Source organism: Rana temporaria, chromosome 1 (genome assembly GCF_905171775.1).
Source record: "Rana temporaria chromosome 1, aRanTem1.1, whole genome shotgun sequence".
Classification (NCBI taxonomy): domain Eukaryota; kingdom Metazoa; phylum Chordata; class Amphibia; order Anura; family Ranidae; genus Rana; species Rana temporaria.
The window spans coordinates 485,746,982-485,774,829 of NC_053489.1; the positions used below are offsets into that span (position 1 = coordinate 485,746,982).

The 27,848-nt window shown below is 40.8% G+C and overlaps 1 protein-coding gene across 2 annotated transcripts in view; it reads right to left on the reverse strand.

Annotated features, from left to right (window-relative positions):
- Positions 1 to 27,848, reverse strand: part of LOC120918466 (bifunctional heparan sulfate N-deacetylase/N-sulfotransferase 4-like) — a 494,123-nt gene that overhangs the window by 49,422 nt on the left and 416,853 nt on the right. For both annotated transcript variants that reach the window (XR_005744379.1, XM_040330064.1), the window contains exon 8: positions 20,600 to 20,696. Coding sequence is in view for 1 of the 2 variants with exons in the window: in XM_040330064.1 (XP_040185998.1) it covers positions 20,600 to 20,696 (97 nt within the window). In the remaining variant the exon portion in view is untranslated. The remainder of the gene's footprint in view (positions 1 to 20,599; positions 20,697 to 27,848) is intronic.

The window sequence follows — 27,848 nt, forward strand, 5'->3', positions numbered from 1 at the left end:
AGACTGGCGACTATAAGACAACTGACAAATGACCTAAATCAACTATATCACAAATTACAACATTCTGTTTCACCTGAGATCACACAACAGATCCAATCCAAACGTAAGACCCTAGATAACATATTGTCAACCAACACAGAAAGGTCCCTGAGATTCTCGAGAGCTAAATTTCTGTTACACAGTAACTCTCCCTCGGCAATGTTTGCCAGAAAATTAACCCAAGACACCAATCCTACCCATATTTACAAATTGCGTGACACCCAGGGTAACATGGTGACACACCCCAAAGGAGTACTTAGCATATTCACAGACTTCTACCAAAAACTGCTGTCGGACCCAGGTACAAATCCAAATACAATTGCAGACTCGTGGCTAAATGACATTAGACTCCCCTCACTTGATCCCAACCAGTCCGAATCCTTGAACAAACCTTGTACTACAGAGGAGATAGCCAATGTAATTAAATCCCTCAAGACTTCAACGGCCCCAGGCCCAGACGGTTTTACAACCTCCTATTATAAGAAATTTGCCACCCAGCTAGCACCCGGCCTTATGAAACTCTTTAATTATGTCCTAGAAGGTAATCAATTCCCAGACGAGATGCTATTGGCAAACCTCTCCCTAATTCCCAAACCTGATAAGGACCACACTCTCCCACAAAATTTCCGCCCCATCTCAGTTTTAAACAATGATCTCAAGATTTTTGGTAGAATTCTTGCCGACAGACTTGCCTATGTTATTTCCCCATTAATACACCAAGATCAATCTGGCTTCATCCCGGGTAGGCAGATAGTAGACAATATAAGGCTAGTGACTAACATAGTGCAAGATGCTAATCTAAACTCGAAACAGGCTTGCCTCTTGAGTTTGGATATTCACAAGGCATTTGATAGCGTCAGCTGGTCCTACTTAAATAAACTTCTTCCCAAATTTGGTATCACAGGCAAATTTTTACAGGGTTTCAATGCCCTTTACCATGCCCCACAGACACGCATCAAAATTCCAGGCCACAACTCAGAATTCTTCCCCCTGAGCAGAGGAACCAGGCAGGGATGCCCCCTATCCCCTCTCCTCTTCGCCTTAGCCATTGAACCCTTAGCACATTCGATCAGACACAATAGCGACATACGCGGATACCCTATAAAGGACTCGGAGTTCAAGATTAGTTTATACGCAGACGATGCGCTGGTGTTCCTCACCGAACCCCTCCTCTCTATCCCAGTATTGTTAAATACCCTGAAGACTTTTCACGTAGTCTCTGGTCTAAAGGTTAATCCAAATAAGTGCTCAGCTCTTTCACTAAACCTACCCCCTGACTTGTTGACCAGATTGGGCAATAATTTCCCGTTTATTTGGAACCCCCACTCATTAAAATATTTGGGAGTTAATATCACCTCCTTATACTCACAACTGTACAAGGCAAATTACCCCCCTATCATTGCACGTATCGATCACCTCATGAACTCCTGGTCCTCCCATCACATCTCTTTCCTGGGAAGAGTTTGTGCTATCAAAATGAGCATAATTCCTAAACTTTTATACTATTTTCGTTCCCTTCCCATACTGGTACCCAAAACTAAAATTGAAGGCATTCAGAGATCAATCAATAAATTCATATGGGAGGGTAAAAAACCCAGGTATAGTTACGCACTTCTACACAGACCTCAATCAAAGGGCGGTATAGGCCTTCCCAACCTCTGGCACTATTATCTGGCCACAAAAATCTCCCAACTGTTACAATGGTTTTCCCCTAAACAGGACATACCCTGGATGAGGTTTGAAACCACCTCTGTCCTCCCATATCACCTTCAAGGTATCCTGTGGTCAAACAACGTCCTTTATAAGAAACTCTCCAAACTGAACCTAGTAGTAGCACACCTACTCCAACTATGGGTTAAAATTAAGATCCCCTTCCTGCTCTCCTCCCCTGTATCCCCTCTTACCTCCTTTTTAGGTGACGTTAGACTCAACTTAGCCTTAACTAACAGAAGGCACTTTTCACTATGGCTGGATAAAAACCTAACCACCCTAGCCTCACTACAATCTAAGTGGAAGTTTAAAACCTTTGAGATGATTCAAAGGGACCATGGTCTCCCCTGCTCGGAAATAGGAAACTACGAACTCATAAAAACTTTCTATGCAGACCATTTCTCACTATCCACCCTCCCTAACAAAACGTTATTTGAGAGAATATGTCTATCCTCATCTCGGGACAAAGGGATGATTTCTCTGATATACAGTTATATTAATAACCTTAGAATGGAGATAAAATCTCCACAAATGCTACATTGGGAATCGGACTTGGGAGTCACTTTCCCCCCGGAAACGTGGTATACCATGGCAGAAAACTTACGGAAATGCAATAAGGCTGTCTCCTTTAGGGAAACACCGATTAAAATATTTTCTAGGTGGTACCTCACACCCCATAAACTGCACTCCTTCTATCCATCTGTCTCCCCGAATTGTTTCAGAGGCTGCTCTGAACAGGGCACTATGCTACACACATTTTGGAGCTGTCCACTCCTCAAACAAATTTGGAGAACTACTGCAGAGAAATTTGAGGAGACAAGTGGTCATAAAATCTCCCTCACTCCCCAAATCTGCATTCTATATGCTGAGGTCCCTGACATCCCCACCCCACAACTTAGACTACTACACTCCCTATGTAGTTCGGTGCAGTGGATGATTGCACTGAACTGGAGATCCAATAACACATCTTGGCAACAGGTGTTAGATAGGATGGAGATCCTAAAACTTACTGAGAGAATTTTTCATACCCTCAATGATAGTCTACAAATATTTGACTCTAAATGGTCTAGTTGGCCCTCTGGTCAATAAACCTACACTCGGTTACCACCCCTTCTCCTATAACTCTTGCCCCCTACATCTCCGGTGTCTCTTAAATATTTAACCTTGTGTTTTATGAAGTAACAAGTACTTATTTTCATGTCACATAGGCACTACTTGACTAAGTCATATTGTTGTATGTTTTGATTTTCAATGAAACTATGCTGAAATATGTACTGTCCATATGTTCTTAATATGTGTTTGCTTATCCACATTTATATACAAATAAACTTTTGTAAACAAAAAAAACGTCCAGACAAAAGTTACAAAGTGTGTCTTTCATAGTCTTCAGTTGGATTTTGGCGCTATGTTCTGGGTTTGCAGAAATTTTCATTACATCAGAGAACATCCAGCGATACAAACTGTGCTTGGTTCCCTCATCACTACATCTCTACATAAAATCTTAAAAAATAAGTTGGGAAGACAATCAAACAGTTACAGCCTATAATAAGAGAATGAAAATGATTTTGGCAATCTAGCCTCAAACATAAACTAATCAGCAGGAAACCTCATTCTTACTACAGGCACACTGACTTGAGAAGGAAGCCTTGCAATAATAATCCACATGAATCCATCAAAAAGTGTCACACAAGTGACAACCAGGTGAGTTATATTGGTGGAAATGAAGAAAATGAAAGTATTGGTTTTAAAGAGATTTGCAATACCATTCAGCAAAAATAATATTTTAAAACTAAGAATGGTAATTCTGATTATACAGCTCTTTGGTAAAGTGGGAGTAAACTCCAATGCATAATTTGTACCTATAGGTAAGCCTATAATAATGCTTCCTCATAGGTATTGTAAATATCTCCTAAACATACTTACTGTACATGCTGCTAGTTACATTATGAGTCCTGTGCCATAAACGGCAGCTCCCGAGGACATGCGCAGGAGTGATGTCATCGCGGCTCTGACCGTGAACCCTGAAGGAATACGTGAGTAGATGGAAGCTTCGTTTTAAGTTAAGTTTCACATAATGTGCTAGTATGTGATGCATACTAGCACATTATTACTTTACCTTGCAGGTTTCATAAAGAAAAAAACAAACAAACAATGGTTGACTATCGCTTTAAACCAACTCTTTCTACCTTTGTGCAAAAAAAAAAAATGTTGTTTTGTTTTCTTAGTTAAAACATATCTGACAAAAAATAATGATTATTTTTTTTTTTTACACAAAAGATGCACATTTTTTTCGTAATCATTAATAGATACCCTGTGATCATTCTCACCTTTGTTTCTCTACGATCTCTCATTCCATAGCCCATTCTTTACTCTCTATTTGACTCACTTTTTTAACATTTTTACAAATCTCTTCTCAACCTTAGTCTTTCTACCAACCCTTAAAATAATAACATGGATTACATGACATGTATGTCTGAGGAACAAGGTCTGTCAGAACTTATTGTTTATATCAAACTTTAATTTTGTTTGTTTATACTGGAGGCCGGAATAGCCACTCCAGTAACCCGTAGTGAGGGACACTACTGTTTAGTTAGCCTCCTAAGCTGGAGTAGGCCTTTTTGTTTGTATTATTTTTTTGGATGCAATAAAGCCGTATTTATTGCTATTTTGGTGACTTTGCTGCGCTGCATTTATCGCTATTTCTGCTAAAAACCAAGTGACTTTGCCACAAGACATAATAGTTAACTGATTCCTTTTAAAATTGATTAAAAATAGATAAAAATCAATCATATAATGTACCTGTAGTTTCGTTTTTGCATCTACTTTCGTTTTTGCATTTAGTTTCGCTTTTGCATGCTATCCTGCCTGTGTGCATGTACAGAGCCACAGAGCAGTGATGGTTTGAAAAATGAAACTAGAATCTCCCAGTACTGTGGTCCTCAGGAAACAGACAACCAGGAAGTGTCCAGAACAGCGAACAATTACAGCAACATCAAAGCAAAAACGAACAATGAGGACATGAAACCAGGACTGCAGTAAGGTAAAGGAAGCTATTCAGCTAAAAAAAAAATTCCTTTAGTGACCCTTTAAACACTTAGTGACTTCCCACCATAGATTTACTGTGGCAGGAGAGCCACTCTGCGCCAGATCACGTACCTGGTACATGATCTGACAATTCTGGGTCTGGGGCGCATGCAGGAACACTGATCTTTACATTCCACCAGTCAAATCACCTCCCCCACAGTTAGAAATCACTTATAAGGAACACATTTAACCCTTATGCCGGGTACACACGAGAGGATTGATCCGCGGATACGGTCCTCCGGACCGTTTCCGCGGATAAATCCTCTGAGGATTTTGATCCGATGGATTGTACTCACCATCGGATCGAAATCCGCGCCGAATTCACACCACGGTGACGTGTCGCGCCGTCGCCGCGATGATGACGCGGCGACGTGCGCGACGCTGTCATATAAGCAATTCCACGCATGCGTCGAATCATTACGACGCATGCGAGGGATGGGTTCGGACGGATCGATCCGGTGAGTCTGTACAGACCACCGGATCGATCCGCTGGAGCCGATTCCAGCGGATAGATTTCTTAGCATGTTAGGAAATTTTTATCCGCTGGATCGTACACACCAGCGGATCTATCGGAAACCGATCCGCGGATCAATTTCAGCGGATCGATCCTCTCGTGTGTACGGGGCCTTAGATCGCCCCTAATGTTAACCCCTTCCCCGCCAGTGTCATTAGTACAGTAACAGTGCATTTTTTTTAGCACGGATCACTGTATTAGTGTCACTGGCCCTCAAAAAGTGTCAAAAGTGTCCAATTTGTCCCGCTATAAGTGGATGATCACCACTATTACTAGTAAAAAATATATATATACCATCGCTTGTGGACGCTGTAACTTTTGCACAAACCAATAAATATACACGTATTGGTATTTTTTTATACCAAAAATATGTAGCAGGATACATATTTGCATAAATTGATGAAGAAATAAAAAAAAATTATTGGGAATGTTTTAAAGTAGAAAGTAAAATATATTTTTATTTCAAAATTGTCTGTCTTTTTTTGTATATAGTGCAAAAAATAAAAATATCTGAGGTGATCAAATACCACCAAATGAAATCTCTATTTGTGGTAAAAAAGGACATACATTTTTTTGGGGTACAGTGCCGCACGCCAGCACAATTGTCAGTTAAAGTATCATAGTGCCGTATCGTAAAAAATGGCCTGTTCATGACTGGGGTGTAAACCCTCCAGAGCTGAAGGGGTTTTTTTCCAACGGAGACCTTTTTAACTCATACCTTCTTACAATTTCTCCCAGGGGACCTAGCTCCTGAGAGAACTATAAATAACAAACCAAGTGGAAACGCCATACCTTAGATGGGCCCCCCGAGTTTTGTAACAATACAAATTTTCCCTCCCAAAGATCCTCTGACCCACCAAGCTGTTGTGACAAAATGTACTAATTTTATATTTTTTCTTTTCAATATAATGAGTCCCCACGACCGCAAATCTAGGGCTAGTGGATGGGGGAATTTTCCAGAATGAGTACCCAGCATTCCTTACATGAACCACCCTTGGGGCTCTACCCTTCTCATCTGACCTTCAGCCTGGTGGAGGCTGCTACCTGAGCGTCAGTTCTCCCTAAGAAAACCTTGAAGGGCTCTCTAGCTGGCAGGGGTGGAAGGCTGCACTGGCCGGTCAGGGGGTCTGATTTGGAACAAAAAGCCTATGGTGCATGTGCCCCAGGAGTGGCAGTCCAGGGGTATCTGAGGATCACTGTGTGTGAGGGACACTTTGATTTAAAGATACCACGGTCACTGCACCAGCTACACGCTTTTTTTAGCACCTGCCTCCTGGGCCGGGCCTTTTGGCTAAGACCGGAGGAATTTTTTATTTCTGGCCGGACGGCCTGGTCATTGTTGATCACAATGACCACTTCTTTCACTCTCCTCTTCACTATCCCTTTCCCCCACTTTCTTTTATTTAAGCCTATGTTTGTCACGTTTTTGTCTTATTTTTGTTTGTGCACGTTTTGTTCACTGTGATATTATTAGGGTGTCGGTCCTCGGGCCAGCCCTGAACGTCTTGGCAGTGGGTGGACATGGCCTTCTGGCTTAGTCTGCCTGCTCTCATGGGGTCTCCCTTCAGGGGAGCCCCACCTAGTACTGGGAGGGTTCTGTTTCGGCAGTCCCTCCGAGGAAGTTGGGTCCGTGTCGGCTTCGGTTGCTCGGACCACAGTACCTCAGTCCCCGTCTGGTGCCTAACACCCCGGGGGATCAGGGTTTGGGTCCCTTCTTCACAGGAGGACCACTTGACGTTACACCCGTCTGCACGTTTTTGTGAATACTCTTTATGTGTGTGCACATTTTTTCTGCACCGGGTGGAGTTTTTTGGGTGTGTTACACACGCCATAGGCTTTTAAAAAAAAATCTGACCTTCAGCCTCCAATTGGGTAAGACCTACACTTTTTTTTACACTGAACTAACAATATTTAACCCCTTTCTGACCTGTTTGTCCCCTTAGTTGTGCTGCTCTTCCTAAATTATTTCCTTAAAGGGGTTGTAAAGGTAAAAGAAAAAGTCCCCTAAATAGCTTCCTTTACCTTAGTGTAGTCCTCCTTCACTTACCTCATCCTTCGATTTTGCTTTTAAATGTCCTTATTTCTTCTGAGAAATCCTCACTTCCCGTTCTTCTGTGTGTAACTCCACACAGTAATGCAAGACTTTCTCCCTGGTGTGGAGTGTCGTGGCCCCCCCTAAAGCCTTGCATTACTGTGAAAACAATTTTTACCTTTACAACCCCTTTAATTTAAGAATTCATTTTTGCATTTTACTAAACATTGTCTGTTGGTACTGCTTATACTAGAACAAGGGAGTAACAATTCTTATAGCTTGTTCTGAAAAAAAGCAATGCCCAACTGTGTACTATTGTGGTGTTAATCACCAGACAGAACATATTAATCAGGCATTAATAATATATAAGGACCTGATTTTGTATGTGCTGGCTTATGACCTTACAGTACATTAAAGTGGATGTAAACCCACTCTCATCCTTTCTAAACTACTGCCATAGTGGTTATATGTAAGTATATACAGTACATGCCTCCTGCATGTATCCTTACCTGTCAAATGTCACCCCTCTGTCTGTTATGAGACCTAAAAAAACTCAGATTATGTGGGTGGGTCTGTTGTCCGGAGCTTGTGGGTGGATTTGTGATGTCAGTAGACTCCCCGCCCACCTCTACATCCCCCTAGTCAATATGCATTTTCTCCTGTGTATTTCTTTCACTGAACTTCTGCTATGATCATTAACATCCTGTCAAAACCCAGAAATGTCACCACATGACTTCAGCATGCCCAATCATGCTGAGGTGTGGAGCAGCCAATCATGGGAGAGCTGGAGAAGAAAGGAGGAGGGGATCTGAATTACACAGAATGTCTCTCAGGCTTGTGCATGAGATATGTAAATCTCCTATCACTCACAGTAAGGGGGAGAAACTGACTTCTATTTCTCTGTGTGTCAGTTTTTATCTCACTGAAAATAAGATAAGAGGACTGCTCAGAGCTGGATTAACTCTTTGTGGCAAGACTGGGCACAGATGACATGAAATCCTGTACTGTACAAGGTGCAAACCTTAATACCTAGTGATAGTAGTCTTCACCGGAAGTGAAAGATGCTTGTGTAAAAGCCTACCACTAAAAAGACCAGTAGACATGTTTTAGAGATGAGCAGATCCTTATGAGTTGATCCTTACTGATAAATGATAGTGTATATGATTTGAATGTAGGTTTAAAATTCCTTTTCTAAAATTGTACATTGTTTTTTTGTTTCTTACCATTTTTGTCCATGACAACACAAACCCAATAATAAGATATTACTGTGTATATAATCAAGTAGGGGATATTTATGTGGTGAGAAAAAATGCTTGCAAATTAACAGCTCATAGGTTACAAATTAATGTCATGCACTACAGTCCAATATTTATTAGAATAGCTAAGATGTTACAGAGTAAAAGAGATTGTTCTTATTTAGGGTCAAAAATGTTTCATGAGGCATATTAACAGGAAATGTAATATATTTCTGCATAATGTATTTAGGTGCTATAGTCTAAACATCTTCAGTTGTAATTTAAATTCATACTCATTTTTAGTTTCATTTTAGTATAAGTCTTTCTTTTCAATCTTTTAAAGATCTATGCAATCCATAATCAAAACGGGATGCTCAGAATCAAACATGCTTTATAAAGTAATAGTGCGACAGTACAGTGTTTGTTATCCAGAATTTTCAACCAGACAGGTTGAGGGGCTCCAAGATGATTATTTAATGTGGGGGAATCTTTTGTTATTTCCCTCTGAGGTTTGTAAATTTCCATTCATACCTCGTACACACGATCCGAATATCGTACGACGGATCGTACGACTTTTTTCGCTTAATAGTCGCAAGTAAAATTGAATAGGTTATTAAAGTCACAAAATTTCTCGTACGACAGAAAAAAATAATCAGAAGTGATGTCATGTGTTGTAGTGTTTTCTATTGTATTTTCGGACGACAACTACACTGACTAAACGAAAATCGTACGATCTGACATCGTACAATCCTTTTCGGACGATATTCGGATCGTGTGTACAGGCCATTAGATACCAGGAGCCTGGAGATTTTGCAGCAATCTGGGTGGGAGGAAATCTCCAATCCTGGGACCAGGATTTAGGGATAGCCAGCACACTGTTTGTTCAGGTGTGTGTCAGTGGAGGCTGGTGGTATATTTTTTTTTGGGAGGGGATGGCAAACAATCCACCTGTCACCACCCCTCGTTCGGCTGGGTCACAGGCACCCCCAACTACTGTCACACAACTGGGTAGGCTCGGGGCGTAATGCCCTGTGCCCCCAGCCCACCCTTTTTTTAAGCCAATTAGAGCCTCAGACTCTCATCACATGCTTCAAAAAAAATGTAGATTAGGGGCCAAGCGCATTGATTGGGGGGCGTCGCCCCCTGTGCCCGGTATGGATGGCCCGCCACTGGTGTGTGTGGCTAATAGTAGATTCAGGACCAGGGTTCTGGGCTCCACCCTCCAGAGGTCTCCTGGTGTACAAGGGAGAACCATGCATGTCTGCACGATATAGTCTGACAGCAGACGGAGGGCCCAAGCCTGTGGGCTAGAGCAGCGAGGAGGCTGCAAAAGATAGTAACAGCAGAGGTACAGAGTGTGTACAAAACAGGGACTCTGTTACAGAGTCAAGAGGACCGAGGCCAATGCCTGACCAGCAGTGCAGATCAGAGAGCCAGGTTGCTCTTTTTTTCAGTTAACATTATTGTTTTGTTATAACCACTGTGTGAGAATCCTGGATGAGCTGTTCTATGTCCTTTAATTAAAGTGGGCCAGCAACCCCTTTACTCGCACAACTGGTGTGGACTCAGCTCACTGGTAGGCTCTACACTAAGCTAAATAACCCCCAAACATTATGTAGCACTACTCCCATAGGAGAAGCTTACGTTTGTTCAGTCCGTTACTCTGCCCTTCAACCCCAAGAAGCGTCTCAGCCCCTAGCAATGTAGTTAATGGAATAGCACAGTAATGACACACAGACATAGTTCAAACTGTTTAAGCTCTCTCAAATTTACTTAGTCAATAGCAAAGACTTAAAAGGATATTGGTCAGCCAAGTTGTGGATAAACAGCCAAGACTTGGTTGAAATAGTTCTTAAAGCAGTCAATACTAATTTGCAACAATAAGTGAATAATACCACAGCCATAACAGTAATAAATGGACACCCAAAGCAAACTATTGATTTCTGTAGATATTACTATAGCTAAAGATGAACCCCAGGCCAGCCTATAGTACCTTTAATACTAATGAGCAATGAGGTAATATAAATACTAGTAATGTGTACCCTTTAAGGGTAATGACATAGCAATGTTCAAAGTGCAAGGCCTTGCGATTATCTTCACAAGAAGGAACTCATAGAAGGCAATAAATCCTCAGAATCCAGTGAAGGGAAATCACTAGACAGCACAGTGAATTTTATCTTCCAAACTATAATGTCTGCCTACAGTGTTCAAAAGTGGATAGTGCGTCACCAAAGTGGGCAATTTGCCCTCTCACCTATCCTGCAACCAAAGAAGAATGAGGGATGTCCTGGCAGGTAGTTCTTCAGTGGCCCACCTGGCTGCTTTGCGACTCGATGCACTGGAGGGCTCTCTCTGGTAGGACACCCATCTCACCCCATCTCTGGAACCATCTCACAGCAGTCTCTGGAACTGTCTCATGGCAGTCTATGGACATATCTATCTCTCTCGTGGAGATCTCCCCTCAACCTTACAAAATGGAGTCCTTAGCCAGCCCTCTCTCTTGCAGAGCCCATGGGATTTGTAGTCCCCCCCTTTAAGCATCACCAGAGCCGTTTGGTGATGGGACTTCATGTTCCATGGTTCTCTGCTGCTGTTATATGATTATCTCTCTCTCCCTGCCAATAGATAGACAAGGGAAAGAGCAGAGCGGATTAATGTCTGTGTGAAAGCACCATTCACCACAGAAGGAAGACAAGGGAAGGGGAGAAATCACTGCCACTGGGACTGATAGGTGCGGTCTGCTTCAATGAGCGCCTGTGTCAGTATTTTTTTCCAGCGGCCAGCAGTGGGGATGGCGGGAGGTGTGGGGCCGTGGTTGACAGTCTTAGTTAATATTCCAATCGCACACCTTCCTGGATTTTAAAACGGCCAATAAGTGCAAAAATGGGTGCTGAAGAGATCACCAGCTGGGAACTGGAACAACAATCATATGAACATACTCGCCAGTACACCGGCGATGAAGAGGTCCTGCGCGGCCTCGAAACGTTGCAATCCTTGTGATGTTTTCACTGCATTAAACTTTTGTATGTTTTATACGATCCGCGGTGTGCTGGCGAGTACAGTATGTTCGTATGGCCGCGGTTGACAGAGCGGCTCCCGCTACAATTACAATAGATAAACAGTAACCAAAACAGATTATTAACTACTTGCCGACCAGCCGCCGTCATTTTACGGCGGCAGGTCCACTCCCCTGCGCTAGTGCACATAGCTATACATCACCCCCAGCTCGCCCCTGACTCCTGTGCGCGTTACAGAGTGGGGACCGGGAGCTTTGTGTGTCCCGGTCCTGTCAGGGAGAGAAATGCTGATCTTCTGTTCATACAATGTATGAACAGAAGATCGGTCACTTCCCCTAGTGAGGCCACCCCCCCTACAGTTAGAACACACCCAGGGAACATACTTAACCCCTTCCCTGCCCCCTAGTGTTAACCCCTTCACTGCCAGTGGCATTTTTATAGTAATCCACTGATCGCACTGATCGCTATAAAAATGCCAATGGTCCCAAAAATGTGTCAAAAGTGTCCGAAGTGTCCACCATAATGTCGTAGTACTGAAAAAAATCGCTGATCGCCGCCATTACTAGAAAAAAAAATATTAATAAAAATGCCATAAAAATACACCCTATTTTGTAAACGCTATAACTTTTGCGCAAACCAATCAATAAGCGCTTATTGCGATTTTTTTACGAAACATATGTAGAAGAATACGTATCGGCCTAAACTGAGGAAAAAAAATGTTTTTTTATATATTTTTGGGGGATATTTATTATAGCAAAAAGTAAAAAATATTCATTTTTTTTCAAAATTGTCGCTCTACTTTTGTTTATAGCGCAAAAATTAAAAACCACAGAGGTGATCAAATACCACCAAAAGAAAGCTCTATTTGTGGGGAAAAAAGGACACCAATTTTGTTTGGGAGCCACGTCGCATGACCGTGCAATTGTCAGTTAAAACAATGCAGTGCAGAATCGCAAAAAGTGCTCTGGTCTTTGACCAGCAATATCATCCGGGTGTTAAGTGGTTAATGACTGTAGAAGGTAATAAAAAATTAAATAAAAAGAGGCATACCGCTTTAGAAATGTTGAAAGGACAAGTTGTTTCAGTTACACCCAAGATGTTCTTCTTGAGATGGGCAACTCTGTTATTTATTTTATGTAGCCAATTTAGCTTACTTTTACTTTCGTGATGATGCTATGTCAGTATCCTAATATAGAAAAGAATGAACACTGCGCTAAACCAAAAAGAGCCAAAAAATGCTGCTGGTACCAAAAATATAGATACATATATTGGGAACAAATAAGAAAAAAGAGAGGTACAGCGCAAACATACTAGTAAGTGAAAATTCTGATGTGACACAAAATTAAATAATAAATAAAAAACAACCACTGTGTGTCACTGCAGATTAACAAATGACTGAAAAGATGTGTACAAATAAAAATAATAAAACACAAATACAAGTGAGTAAATGCATATAACTGAAAAGTGGATTAGACTGTCCGTGTGTTTATAAAGATGAACAGTATGTGCAAGGAAGTGGCTCCAAGAGGAGTGTTAGTCCATATATTCCCAGGTGTCTAAAGAAAATTTCTTGAAACAATGAATTCCACAGAGAATATCTTCAAAATAGAGGGTAATAAGAGGCTGACACCACCTTCCACCAAAGGCACACCCGAGTGACAAATAAATCCCCTTACCGGATATGCTGACCGCAACGGCGGTCAGACTGAGCACGGGTATGTTTAGAGTCACCCAAATGACTATATGCTGTATGCTGGAGCTGCTTCAAACCATATCCTATCGACCGGGGCGGATGGATGGCTCAAATACAAAAAAAGAGAAGGGGGCCCATAGTGCAACTTTGCACTATGGCGTCCACTATTGCTTTCCTTTCCTGGGTCAGTTTGTTCGGATTAGCGTGATGACGTCGGGACGCAGGCCACACCTACGCGTTTCGTCATATGTTGACATCGTCTGGGATTGGCAGCCAATCCCAGACGACGTCAACATATGATGAAACGCATAGGTGTGGCCTGCGTCCCGACGTCATCACGCTAATCCGAACAAACTGACCCAGGAAAGGAAAGCAATAGTGGATGCCGAGATCCCGTTTTTTAACTGCACATGGTGCATCTTACTGGGCCCGAATTTCTTCAACTACCTGTAAGTGCATTACTTTACTTTTACATTAAAACTGTTTTGCAAAGTTGCACTATGGGCCCCCTTCTCTTTTTTTGTATTTGAGCCATCCATCCGCCCCGGTCGATAGGATATGGTTTGAAGCAGCTCCAGCATACAGCATATAGTCATTTGGGTGACTCTAAACATACCCGTGCTCAGTCTGACCGCCGTTGCGGTCAGCATATCCGGTAAGGGGATTTATTTGTCACTCGGGTGTGCCCTCGGTGGAAGGTGGTGTCAGCCTCTTATTACCCTCTATTTTGAAGATATTCTCTGTGGAATTCATTGTTTGAAGAAATTTTCTTTAGACACCTGGGAATATATGGACTAACACTCCTCTTGGAGCCACTTCCTTGCACATACTGTTAATCTTTATAAACACACGGACAGTCTAATCCACTTTTCAGTTATATGCATTTACTCACTTGTATTTGTGTTTTATTATTTTTATTTGTACACATCTTTTCAGTCATTTGTTAATCTTCAGTGACACACAGTGGTTGATTTTCATTTATTATTTAATTTTGTGTCACATCAGAATTTTCACTTACTAGTATCCTAATATAATATGACCATCATGATACATCATTAAACTGATCGGTAGGAAAAATGTTGTGCAATCTACCAGAAAATCAGAATTAATAAAGCTTAATGTCATAATGACCCATACCTGGCCATCTATGGCCAAATTGTAAAATCAAAAAATATTTTGCACATTGAATTTATTTACTTTTCTAATCTCCTCCTATTAATCTATTTGATCCTGAAGTTTGTAAACATACTTTGTGAAGATCCCTACACTTCTTTGAAGTATGTGATGTGTAATCACTACATGCTGTGAATAGGCACTGCCATGTCACAGAATTCACAAAGCCTGCCTTCTGAACTACAGAGGTGTTGAGAGAAGTTTTAGGATGGCAAGCAATGTGCCATGGGATGTGTAGTCCTCAGAAATTGAAAGTAAATATCAGAATATAAGCTTCAATGCATGATGTGGGGGATCCAGGAAGTTATGGAAAGAGTTTGCCAGCAGACAGCAAAAACTCACAACATGAAAGGAAATTCCTATTGTAATTCTAAAGTTATAGAATAAAAAAAATGAAACAAACTCCCATTCTGGAATGAAATATTTTAATATATCAAGTTTGTAATACACAACCCCATAGTAATTCTCGGTAGTTAGTCATGCAGTAAAAGTATGCTGTTTTGATTAATATTAACTCAATGTGATCTAAATGTATTCCTCAGAATGTTAAAAAAATATAGAAGCATTTACAGAAGGAGCATTCTAAAATGTTAAATCATTGGTGTCCCAGTAGATTAATATATCATTTTCTAAAAGAGAAAAACAGAGTACCTATCCTCTCTGAGGATCTGTGAGCATTTAAAAGTATGGGAGGGACAATCGTCATTCAGCTATGGCTGTAGAAATGTCAGTTTTGCCATGGACATTTTGGGTTTATCATTATGCTAAAAAGAATATCAGTCACTGGACACAGTTACTGTATTGAGGACTATCTTTAATGGTTGTCGGAAAGAAAATGTTATTTTATTCAAGCAGATCAAATTGAGAGAGATATGTTATGTATTGTTGTGTATTTATCTTTTAAATTAACGTGAACTATGAATACGATTAACATATGCAATAAAGGGGTAACAGCTATTAGTAAAGCGTTTCACTTTTGAATGATTTGTTAGGTAATAAATACCCTCATTATTAAAAGCAGCATGTAATTTGAAACAGGTAATGAAGTAAGGCCTTAAATAAAAAATGTATTTGCATGCATCTCCCTGGTACATAGCATTACAATAAAGAAAAAAAATCAACATCTGCTACTTAATTGTTCCTTTAAAGCCCCTAAAATATTTCAGAGATACTTTTGTTTTCACAGTATCTTGTATCTCATCACCAGGACATCTTAGCTTTGTCACTGCAAGTTCTAATAACTACAATTTGCATAATACACATGTAGTTTGAAGGATTGTCATATTTTTTTATAGTGTTGCCAATTAGGCATTTTGCTAAAGGTTGAACTGTTTAAAAAACTTGAAGCTGTCTTTTCCTTATTTTTCATTTTTTCTAATTAATTGGGCTTCATTATTAGTCATTTGCACTTTATTACTTATTTAATTATACAGTGACTTAGTTGGTAAGTTTGAATAAAGACACCAGTCCATTAAGTTCAACCTGTGTGGGTGTATTTACGTCTCTACCATTTTCCAAATTCCTGTATACTGTGTTCCCTAAGATGCCTAAAAAAAATTAATTATCTACACTTCCTGCTAACACCACCAATTGTGAAGGGAATTCTAGTCCAACTTCATTGAGTGGCCACCTGTCTTCCTGAGCAACCTGAGACTAAGGCCTCGTACACACGACCGAACATGTCTGCTGAAACTGGTCTGCGGACCAGTTTCAGCAGACATGTTCGGTCGTGTGTACGGCCGACCGGACAATTTTCCGGCGGATCGGACAGGTTTCCAGCGGACTAATGTTTCTTAGCATGCTAAGAAACATGTCCGCTGGAAGCCTGCCCGTCGGACATGTTCGGTCGTCTGTACGACTTACCGGACATGTCCGCTCGGCCGAAAGCCCTCGCATGCGTCAAAGTGATTCGACGCATGCGTGGAAGCATTGACCTTTCAGGGTCGCGCACGTCGCCGCGTCAACGGCGCGGCCACTTCACCGCGTATCCTGTCCGCGCGGATTTCATTTTGATGGTGTGTACAACCATCAGACCGAAATCTCCGAGCGGACATGTCCAATGAAAAAGGTCCGCGGACCGTTTTCATCGGACAGATCCGCTCGTGTGTACGAGGCCTAAGTAGTTTCCTCCCCTAGGCTAGAATCGCCATTTAGATATTTGTATATTGCAATCATATCTCCTCTTAAGCGTTTCTTATCCAGGGAAAATAAGTTTAATGTGTGTAACTGTTCCTCATAACTGAGATCCTTGAACCCCTTATTCATTTTCTTGTCCTTCTCTGGACTCTCTCCAGTTCCAGCACATCCTTCCTGAGGACTTCCACCCTGAACTGATGTGGCTGAACCAGTGTGTCATGTACCAGGTGTGACCAGAACTGTGTGGTTAGCAACAGAGGAACACCAAACATATGTAAGTAAAAATATAAAGATGTATTATGGTAAGTGAATAATATAAATGCGACCACCTCCAATATGCAATAAACCAACAGACAGAGACCCACAAATAACAACAATTAGACAGGTATATACTAAAAATGGGAAATAACAGAATCATAAATAATATCCAATTAGTTTGTACCATTTCAGTCAGTAAGAAGGTCCTTAAAGATTCAGAATAATGGTCTAGCAGTGACTTGGTTAAGTTCTTTGAGAACTCTCGGGTGTAAGCCATCTAGTCCTGGTGATTTGTTCACATTAAAGGAAAAGCTCACTTTTAGTAACATGTTACAATCATATTGAGAATGTAGCATGCAACAAATTACTAACTGAGCAGCCCTCAACCCCCCCCCCCCAGTCTCTAGTGTTGTGACAGTGGGCTGGGGATCTTCTCCTTGCACCGACTGTCATAAGTAGAAACAAAATTCCCACCGGGCCGCATCATTCATTTATAGTTTTGTGGATGGGATAACTATAACTACCATCAGCCATTGATTCTCAATGAACCACCAGAGCACTGATGAGCGCTTTACTCATCACAGGTGCAATGCTATACAGGCTCATAATAAAAAAATATATATATATATATATATATATATATATATATATATATATATATATATATATACACTTTTTTTATCTGCAAAAGGATGTGCATTTATTATTATTATATATATTTTTTTAAAGGTGAATGTATCCTTTAAGTATTTCAAGTCTTTTTAGAACACTGGCTTCTGTTTTCCACAAGAGCACAATCCGTGCTGTGTTTCTAACAACACCATTTCGGTGAACAGTAGGCAATACATGATTTTATTTCATAGCTCATAAATAATGTTAAAAAATAAATAATGTTATTTCAAGATTACTATGCACGATAACTTTTGACCTTGTCACTGTCTGGCAATAACATATCATTGTCCTCAATTGGGAAACAAAAAAAAAAAAGATATCAGAGCCCTGGGTATATTAGTTAAATTACTCGCTGGCATTTTCTACTTCATAAAGACCATAGGATTTCCCTCTTGGCCACCTGCCACACTGGCTTTTGGATTTTTATTGAAAGGTGAAAAACAGGTGGTAAGTACTGTGCAATCAGATATGAAGTTGCAGTGGCAAAAAAAAGAGTGTATAAAAAAGCAACAAATGTGAGAGAGTGTTGTTATAAACCACAATGAAAAACAAAATAAATGAAAGGAGAGATAATGCAATAAATAAAGAATCTTAGCACACCCCCTACCTGTCACTAATGTCTTAGATGTGTCTGATCATACATTGTCACTGGAAACACAGCTTTTGTTTGTTTTCCACATTAATAGACGTTACCAATTTTGCATGTCGTTTAACACTAAAAAAGCACTATTTGGACACTGATTTATCTATTTCTGCCGATATGGCCTCTGACAATATAAATTCAATTTGTATGGATTAGGTCTTTCCTGATTTTTGTGCCTGATTCATGACATGAGTTCATTAGATTCTTATATGTTTTCTGGCATATTGGTTTCAGATAAGACTAAGATCTCGGACCATCTTCACATCTCTTCCACATTAAAATCAGACTTTTACCTCATCCAGCCAGGAGGTGACAAGCTGGACCTGTTTAGAAGCTTGTCGAACAGGACCTTATCACCTTAATGCGATAAACAGATATAACTTTACATCCCATTACAATTTAACAAAACAGAAATGGAGTGGTCTTTTAACCACTTCAGCCCCGGAAGGATTTACCCCCTTAATGACCAGTAATTGCATTATTTTAACTGACAACTGTGCAGTCGTGCAGTATTGTAATTAAACTAAATGTATGTCCTTTTTTCCCACAAATAGAACTTTCTTTTAGTGGTATTTGATCACCTCTGCGTTTTTTTTTGTGCTATAAACAAAAAGAGACTGACAATTTTGAAAAATATATATATATTTTTACTTATTGCTACAATACATATCTAAAAAAGATATTTCTTCATCAGTTTAGGCCGATACATATTCTTCTACATATTTTTGGTAAAAATAATTGCAATAAGCGTATATTGATTGAGTCTACAAATCAGGGGAAAGATTTATGGCGTTTTTATTATTATTTTTTTTACTAGTAATGGCTGTGACTGCAAAATTGCGGCGGACAGATCGGACAATTTTGACACTTTTTTGGGACCAGTGACATTTATACAGCAATCAGAGCTAAACATGGGCACTAATTACTGTATAAATGTCACTGACAGGGAAGGGGATAACACTAGGGGGCGATCAAGGAGTTAAATGTCCTCTAGGGAGGTGTTTCTAACTGTGGGGGCAATGTAGTGACTGGGGGAGGAGACAGATCGCTGTTCCTAATCACTAGGACCAGACGATCTGTCTATCCTCCTCTGACAGAATGGGGATATGTCTGTTTACATGTTTACTATTATTTGGTTGTTTATTTGGCTGCAGTTAGAAATGTCACACTTGACCTTTATCTTAATTTTTGTGTTGCCTACATTTTATCTGTTATGTATTATACTCAAATGATCTAAATATATTATTAACCTTCAATACAGGTAGGGAAGTGGTTGATAAGGGCTCTGTTTATACCCCAATCAATGTGCTCTGAAAGTGCTGCCTTCTTGTTTGTGAGAGAGAGCAGTCAGTAATTCTGTGCATGCATGGTGTCCATATGCTGGGTACTCTCTCACAGTTAGGGCTTATGGAAACAAAGCTTTGCCAATGGGTGATCACCATGCAAAGTGACAGCTGTTTTGCTTAACTGTTGGCTCAGTGACCCACTTGACATCCCCAGAAGAAAAAACGCTGGTATAGCTGATGTGTTTAAATTGTCTGCCATGTAAACACAGAAATGGCAGTTCTGAGCTCATGGTTCCACTTCACATTCTCAAGTTGTGTTAGAGGAACTAAGAACCTGACAAATCCGTGCTGGATTCCTGCAACATTTTCAAGATATATATCATAATTTCACAAGTATGTGCACTTAGATAAATGCAACAATCAATTAAAGTATTTTAAGACATTTTAATGTAGTGATGGGATCTTTTTAAACTTTCTTTGCTCTAATCTTTGGTCTAATGTTACACAACCCATAATAGTTAAAAGCAATAAGCACCCAACATGTTATTTAGATTTTTACAGGTATTTACTGTATATAGTGCAGACAATTTACACAACACTTTATATCCTGTTTACATCAATTTCTGTCATCAAGAAGCTTACAATCTAAGTTCTCTACCTCACATGCATACATGCTAGAGACAGAGTATGCTGAGAAAATCAATGCAAGCACAAGGAGAAGATACTCTGCTGCTTAGTTCTAATTGAAAACTGGTGGGCTATGTCTAGGATATTTCAAAGCATCAGAGATCTGCCTAATATAAATTCCCAAGTCTTTTACTGTCTATTGATGAGATTCGGGGGTTTACACTGACTTTTTATGTGTTCCGTGCCTTTCTCTATTATGTTAAATAGATAGATAATTGAACAGGAAGAGGGGAGACACTCCCATAATGACTATGATGATGGTACTTATATAAACCCAGAGACCCAAGTGAAGATTTTAATAGAGTGCCCCAGACATATAAGACATTGTCAAAGTACAGCTTATATCAAAATCTGAAATATCAATTTTGGATGGACTGATAATTTAACAAATTGATGTCAGAATATTTTAAAGTTACCCACCAGTCTTCTGAGGTCCTACCACGAGAAATTTTGGTAGCCGATCACAGGTTTTATCTCTAGACCAGATGTCTCTGTGCCTTCTATCATCACATGGATTCTGTTGAAACAAAAAGTACAGATTTGTAGTTGGAGTGCACATTCTTTTGAATATGATATTTGTTTTCTGTAATGAAAAAAAATGATATACAGGTATATTTTTAGTTAAGTGCAAGTTTTAAAGAAAAACACTAGCCGAGTATGCTACAGAAATTGCAAGAATTTTAGCAAAGAAATATATATTGGCATACTTACTGTGGTACAGGAGGTGCAGTGCACACTCTGAAGTTGTTGCAGCCATGTGACATTTTATTTTTTGTGTGTGTTGCATGATGCTGCCTTGCCCAAGATATTTGCACTGCATTGCATTTCTGCCTGCCCAGTCACAGTTTGAGCAGAAGTGATGCTCCGTCTTTGTTCTGTTGCACACCAAAGCTCACTCTGAACTGTCACTGCTTCTGGGAACTGGGAACTTCTGCTGATCTTGTGAGGTAAGGCCGGGTTCACACTTGTCCGACAAACGCTCCGACATTGGGAGCTCATGTCGCATGACGTGTGAAAATCAATGTTTCCTTATGAGAGCCGTCTTAACTGGTCCGACACAAGTCGATCCGACTTTGAAAATGCTCCCTGTACTACTTTGGTCAGATTTTGATCCTACTTCAGCCCATTAAATATCATTGAAGTCGGCTCAAAGTAGTATCCTTGTCCTAACCATCCGACTTTGACATCTGACATGGTGATTACAGCAGCAGTAAAAGGAATTTATCTCACACTGGGATAGTCTGACTTGTCCTTTGACCAGTCAAAACAATCACAAAGTCGGATCAAAGTAGTATCCTGTTCATGAAAGTCGGATGGAAGTAGGACCAATGTAGGACCAATGTAGGACCGATGTAGGACCAATGTAGGACTGTTGTCACAGAGCAAAGTAGGATGAAAGTTGTGTCATATCAGTGTGAACCCAGCCTAAAGCCCCAAACACACGGTCACACTTTTTGCCAACCAACTTCAAAATCTGCAAGTTTTCTAATTTGTCCGACCGTGTGTACGCTCCATCGGACCAAATTTTTCGGGTTTCATCCGACAAAAAGTTGGGTCTGCAAACGGACCAACTTTTCAGCAACAAAAGTCCGATGGTGCCTTGTCTGACCGTGTGTACAGCAAGCCAACCAATTTTTGTACAAAGTGCAAATACGCATGCTCAGAACCAATGTTAAAATCAACAAACAATAGCAGTTAACCAAAGGGTGGCAGTAAAGAGCAGAAAAGAGCAGAAAACCATGTGATGTTGGGTAATTTTTGGAAAAGTTTGCAGAAAAGTCTGAGCGTGTGTATGCTATGGGTGTGACTGGACAAATCAATTAGGACAAAAATCCAAGGGAAAGTTTGTTGGATGTCTGACCGTGTGTACGAGCCTTAAGATCTATACTGAAAGGAGAGTTGGTACTGAGGTCTAGGTGGTGCTCTGTACTGAGAAATTAGGCTGGGAGGGGGGTCTTTATTGTGTGAGTCTGTATTCAGGGGCTTGGCTGGTAAGAGTAGATTAAGGGGTATGGGGGAGATTGGGGCTGTTGGTGGAGATCTGTACTGTTGGGGATATAAGATGGGAGAGTATTTCCATGGGGTGGATGGATCATTTTTTGATTGCATTCTCCACATAGGTCTGTGCCTTACACACTCCTGAACCATGCACTTGTCATATTACAAACTCCTGACCCCTGCATTCTGTGCTTAACACACTCCATTGGTGTCCATACGGCACACCTGTGTGAAAAGGGCCCAAAGTTGCAATGTGCTTTAAACAGTTCATGTTTTTTTTTTTACGTACAAAATACTTGTATTTTTATTTTTTGGTGTACTTTATTATTTTGTAAAATAACTTCAAATAATAAAATATAAATAAATATTGGAAACAAAGGCCCAGATTCTCAACCGAGATACGACGGCGTATCTCCAGATATGCCGTCGTATCTCTGCGTTGAGCCGTCGTATCTATGCGACTGATTCTTAGAATCAGTTACGCATAGATACCCATTAGATCCAACAGGCGTAAGTCTCTTACGCCGTTGGATCTTAAGTGCAATTTTTTTTGGCCCGCTAGGTGGCGCTTCCATCGAAATCCGCGTCAAGTATGCAAATTCCCGAACGTACGCGCGGCCGATGCAGTAAAGTTACAACGTTTACGTTAGGCTTTTCCTGGCATATAGTATGCCCCTGCTATATGAGGCGCAGCCAATGTTAAGTATGGCCGTCGTTCCCACGTCGAAATTTTAAAAAGTTACGTCGTTTGCGTAAGTCGTCCGTGAATGGGGCTGGACGTCATTTACGTTCACGTCAAAACCAATGACGTACTTGCGACGTCATTTGGAGCAATGCACACTGGGATATTTTAACGATGGCGCATGCGCAGTTCGTTCGGCGTGGAGACTTCATTTAAATGATACATGCCCCCTACCCACCGAATTTGAATTCCGCCGGGTAATTTATGCTACGCCGCCGCAACTTACGGAGCAAGTGCTTTGAGAATACAGCACTTGCCCGTGTAAGTTGCGGAGGCGTAACGTAAATGAGATACGTTACGCCTGCACAATTTTGCGCCGATCTACGTGAATCTGGGCCAAAGTATCTATGTGTAATGTCTTTTAAAAAATGTTGTTACTGTTTTTTTCTTACTCTGAAATAGAAATCAAGGACCAATAAAATACACCCAGAATATAAAGAGGGTAACAACATAGACAGGAATATATGAGTAGAAATGGGAAGACCCAGGAAAAAAATGGAAAATTATAAAAAAAAAATTATAAAAAAATGTTTTTTTTCCATTTTTTTTCCAAACCCCTGTTTTTCTCTATACAAATTAAAAAAAAATGTGGAATATGTTATTTTACAATGATATATTATACGTACAAATAATATATCTATGACATGGTATTCAAACTATATATCATGAAAACTTTAAAGCGGAGCTCCATCCCCCCCCTCCAAAAATGAATTAGGACACTTACCTGTCCTGGGATCCTGTGACATCGGCACCCCAGCCATTTTCTCATTCGCCTGTCGGGTGCTGCCGCCACCATTCCTCGTAAGGGAAACTAGCAGTGAAGCCTTGTGGCTTCACAGGCAGTTCCCTACTGCGCATGTGCAAAGCTCACTGCGCTTTTCTGAATGGCTGGTGGCGGTGGATTGAGGAGGGGGGCCGAACTTCTGGGAGACCTCGCTGTGGAAAGGGGTGTGGTTTCCTGTTCTCATGTATAGTTAAAATGTTCTTAACATATATAGTCATTTTAAAAAGCAAGTTTAGATTGTTTTCTGAATAAGCTGTACTTTTATTTCAAGCATAATCATTTTACATACACTGCATTTCACTTTCCCAGTGTAACAAAATGACTTTCAATTTGTAAAACTACTCCACATTAAATTTTTATTAAAATTTTTCAGAAAATTTTCATTTTTGCCAGCAAAAACAGGAAAAAAATACATATCTTTTCTCATGGGTTCAAAATGAATACAATGAGCAAAATGTACCTAAAATAGCAGAATTAGAGGACAATTTTGCAGAGATTTAGTCAAATAGAGTAATTTCACTTTTAAAATAAATTTATAAAAATTGGGCTACTCATCCCTATTGTTAGGCCCCGTACACACGAGAGGATCTATCCGCTGGAATTGATCTGCGGATCAGTTCCAGCGGATAGATCCCCTGGTGTGTACAATCCAGCGGATCCGTTTCCGCAGATTTTTTTCCCCTGGGATGGATTTCAAGCGGATAAAAATTTGAAGACATGCTTTCAAATCTATCCGCTTGAATCCATCCCAACGGATTGATCCGCTGGTCTGTACAGACTCACCGGATCAATCCGTCCGAATGGATCCCCCGCATGCGTCGTAATGATTCGACGCATGCGTGGAATTCCTTATATGACCGCGTCGCGCACATCGCCGCGTCATCATCGCGTCGACGGCGCGACACGTCATCGCGATGGGATTTCGGCGCGGATTTCGATCCTATGGTGAGTACACTCCATCGGATCCAAATCCGCGGAAATCCTCGAGAGGATTGATCCGCGGAAACGGTCCGTCGGACCGTATCCGCGGATAAATCCTCTCGTGTGTACTAGGCCTTAAAGTGATCAGCTTTAAAGATGTCTGCTTCTAGCACACACTTTGCTGGTTTGCCTTTATACAATCATTCTCTCTGCAAAAATGTATTTTGTCTTTTTTAATCACTTCATAGAATGTATAAAAACTTCCTGAATTGAAATGGTTCACATAAGCTGGATAGGTAGATTAAGAGGAGATCAAGGAACATCAGTTCCTTGCTTTCCTCTCTTTCCAGTGAACCCAAAGGCAATGATGATTTTGTTACTTTCAGTTCCAAAGCTGTCATTGTAGCAGCCAGAGAAGCAGCTAATCAAGCAAGAATCTGCATTGGGAGGGCAGGAGAGACACTGAAAGTTTCTAGGATCTTGTTAGCCCCATTGTAATATCAACAAAGTTAAAGGGGTTGTAAAGGTTCGTTTTTTTTTATTTTCTAAATAGGTTCCTTTAAGCTAGTGCATTGTTTATAACCCCTTTAACCACTTCCATACCGGGCACTTACGCCCCTTCCTGCCCAAGCCAATTTTCAGCTTTCAGCACTGTCGCACTTTGAATGACAATTGCGCGGTCGTGCTACACTGTACCCAAACAATTTTTTTATCATTTTGTTCCCACAATTATAGCTTTCTTTTGGTGGTATTTGATCACCTCTGCGGTTTTTATTTTTTGCGCTATAAACAAAAGAAGAGTGACAATTTAAAAAAAAAACACTATTTTTTACTTTTTTATTTAATAAATATCACAATTTTTTTTTAAAAAACTTTTTTTTTCCTCAGTTTAGGCCGATACGTATTCTTCTACATATTTTTGGTAAAAAAAATCGCAATGATCATATATTGATTGGTTTGCGCAAAAGTTATAGCGTTTACAAAATAGCTGATAGATTTATGGCATTTTTATTTTATTAATTTTTTTACTAGTATTGGCGGCGATTTGTGATTTTTTTACTGTCACCATGACATTGCGGCGAACACATCGGACACTTTTGACACGTTTTTGGCGCCATTCACATTTATACAGCGATTAATGCGATAAATATGCACTAATTACTGTATAAATGTGACTGGCATTCAAGGGGTTAACACTAGGGGGTGAGGGAGGGGTTAATATGTATACCTGTATTGTGTTCTAACTGTGGGGGAAGGGGGGTGACTGGGGGAGGTGACCGATCTATGTCCCTATGTACAAGGGACACAGATCGGTCTCCTCTCTCCCCTGACAGGACGTGGAGCTCTGTGTTTACACACAGAGCTCCACGTCCCTGCTCTGTCGTTACCGATCGCGGGTACCTGGCGGACATCGCGACCGCCAGGCACGCGCATCGGCATCTCGGGGATGCGCCGGGCGCGCGCGCGCCGCCGCCGGCGCTCGCGCGCCCCCCAGTGGCCGCAGGAATACAGGACGTCAATTGACATCCTGTTGAATATTCAGAGTCACCGTGGAGCCGTCATTTGACGATGGCCCGGTACTCTAGTGGTTAAAGAAAAAACATTGGGCCAGATTCACGTAGAAATGGGCTACGCTGCGGCGGCATAACGTATCCCATTTACGTTACACCGCCGCAAGTTTACAGCGTCGACGTGCGTGATTACATCATGCGGAAGTTCGTCCCTGCGTTCCGGGGCGGCCTGACATCGGATCTTTCCATTGGTTGCAGGGTGTTCTTTTTCGACACCCCGTGGCATTACGTTTTTAGTTTAATTGCTGGCTGTCAGATGAGGCAGCCTAACGCTGTTTTGGGAAGTCTCGGTTTCCGTGGAGTGTTGGCGCATGCGCACTGGACATCAGGGCAGTTCAGACAGAGGCTTGGTCTGGATTGCATGTGCGCATGCGCGCCCACGGCGCTGTTTACTCCCATATAGGGTTTGTTATTTAAAGGGGGGTTGATGCGGTGTGTCACCCGTGCCCCAGAGGAAGCGATATTTCGCGAAACCGGTCGGGCGGAACGTGTGCTGCATCGGATCACCCCCCCGTTTACCTGCACTACTTCCATACCTTTTGGACGGGTCGTTTTGGTTTGCTTCCGGCCGGAGCTCCAAATAGACATGCCTTTTAACACTGCTACAATGTAAGTGTGTTTTTGACTTTTTTAATAAAATTTTATCTATGGTTTTACACTATTGCGGCCCTTTATGTGATTTCCATGGTACCTGGTAGACAAGCTTTTTATACACTGGAATGAGACAGGGATTGGTATCCAGCTCGGCCCATCTACACTCCAACTTCAACAGTAATAACCTACACGCTTTCTGGGGTCTTCTTTTAGTTAAGAGACCGCTGGAAATCTGGTAAGCGGATTCAATTGTCTTTGGTGGAGGATCACTGTTTATTGGATTATCACTTCAAGTTTCGGATCATTACCTGTGGACTTTTTGGTTTTTCTTCTTTTCCACTGCACTGGTGAATAGGCGTTACGTTGTCCCTCTAAGGACTTTGGTCTTCTAATTTTTCCTGTTTTTTCCATGGACAAATCATTTGTGACATGATCTCTGGGTGTATTTATTTGTTTTTGTTTAGCGCATCTTGTTTTTTCCATATGTTACTACTGTTCTACCATTTACAGTAAGGTGCAGCTTTATTTGTATTCACATGAGCACTATTTAGGAGCATTCATTTACCTATTTTTAGTTTTATTAGCGCAGTTGCTCCCAAACTTTTTTCTATCTATGCGTAACCTGATTCTATGAATCAGGCGCATATATACGACAATCGTATCTCAGAGATACGACGGCATATCAGGAGATACGCCGTCGTATCTCTTTTGTGAATCTGGCCCATTGTTTTTAAAAGTAGAAAGAAATTAATAAAATAAATAACAATAATAAAAAAAAAAAAAAACTTAGAAGCCCACTAGCCTCCACCTAATGCATACAAACAAATGCAAAAATGCATATGTAAATCCAGTACGGGATTGCACCACACATGTAAGGTATTGCCAAGAACATTAGAGTGAGAGTAATAATTCCAGGGTTGTAAATGCTTTTAAAGCATCATCCGCGAAACATTTTAGGTACTGTAGTTTCTCGTCATTTCACTGGCAATTTTCAATATACGCGGTCAGGTGTTTGTATCTTTACTTAATGCAACTCCATCTTTAATATCTTGCCTTATA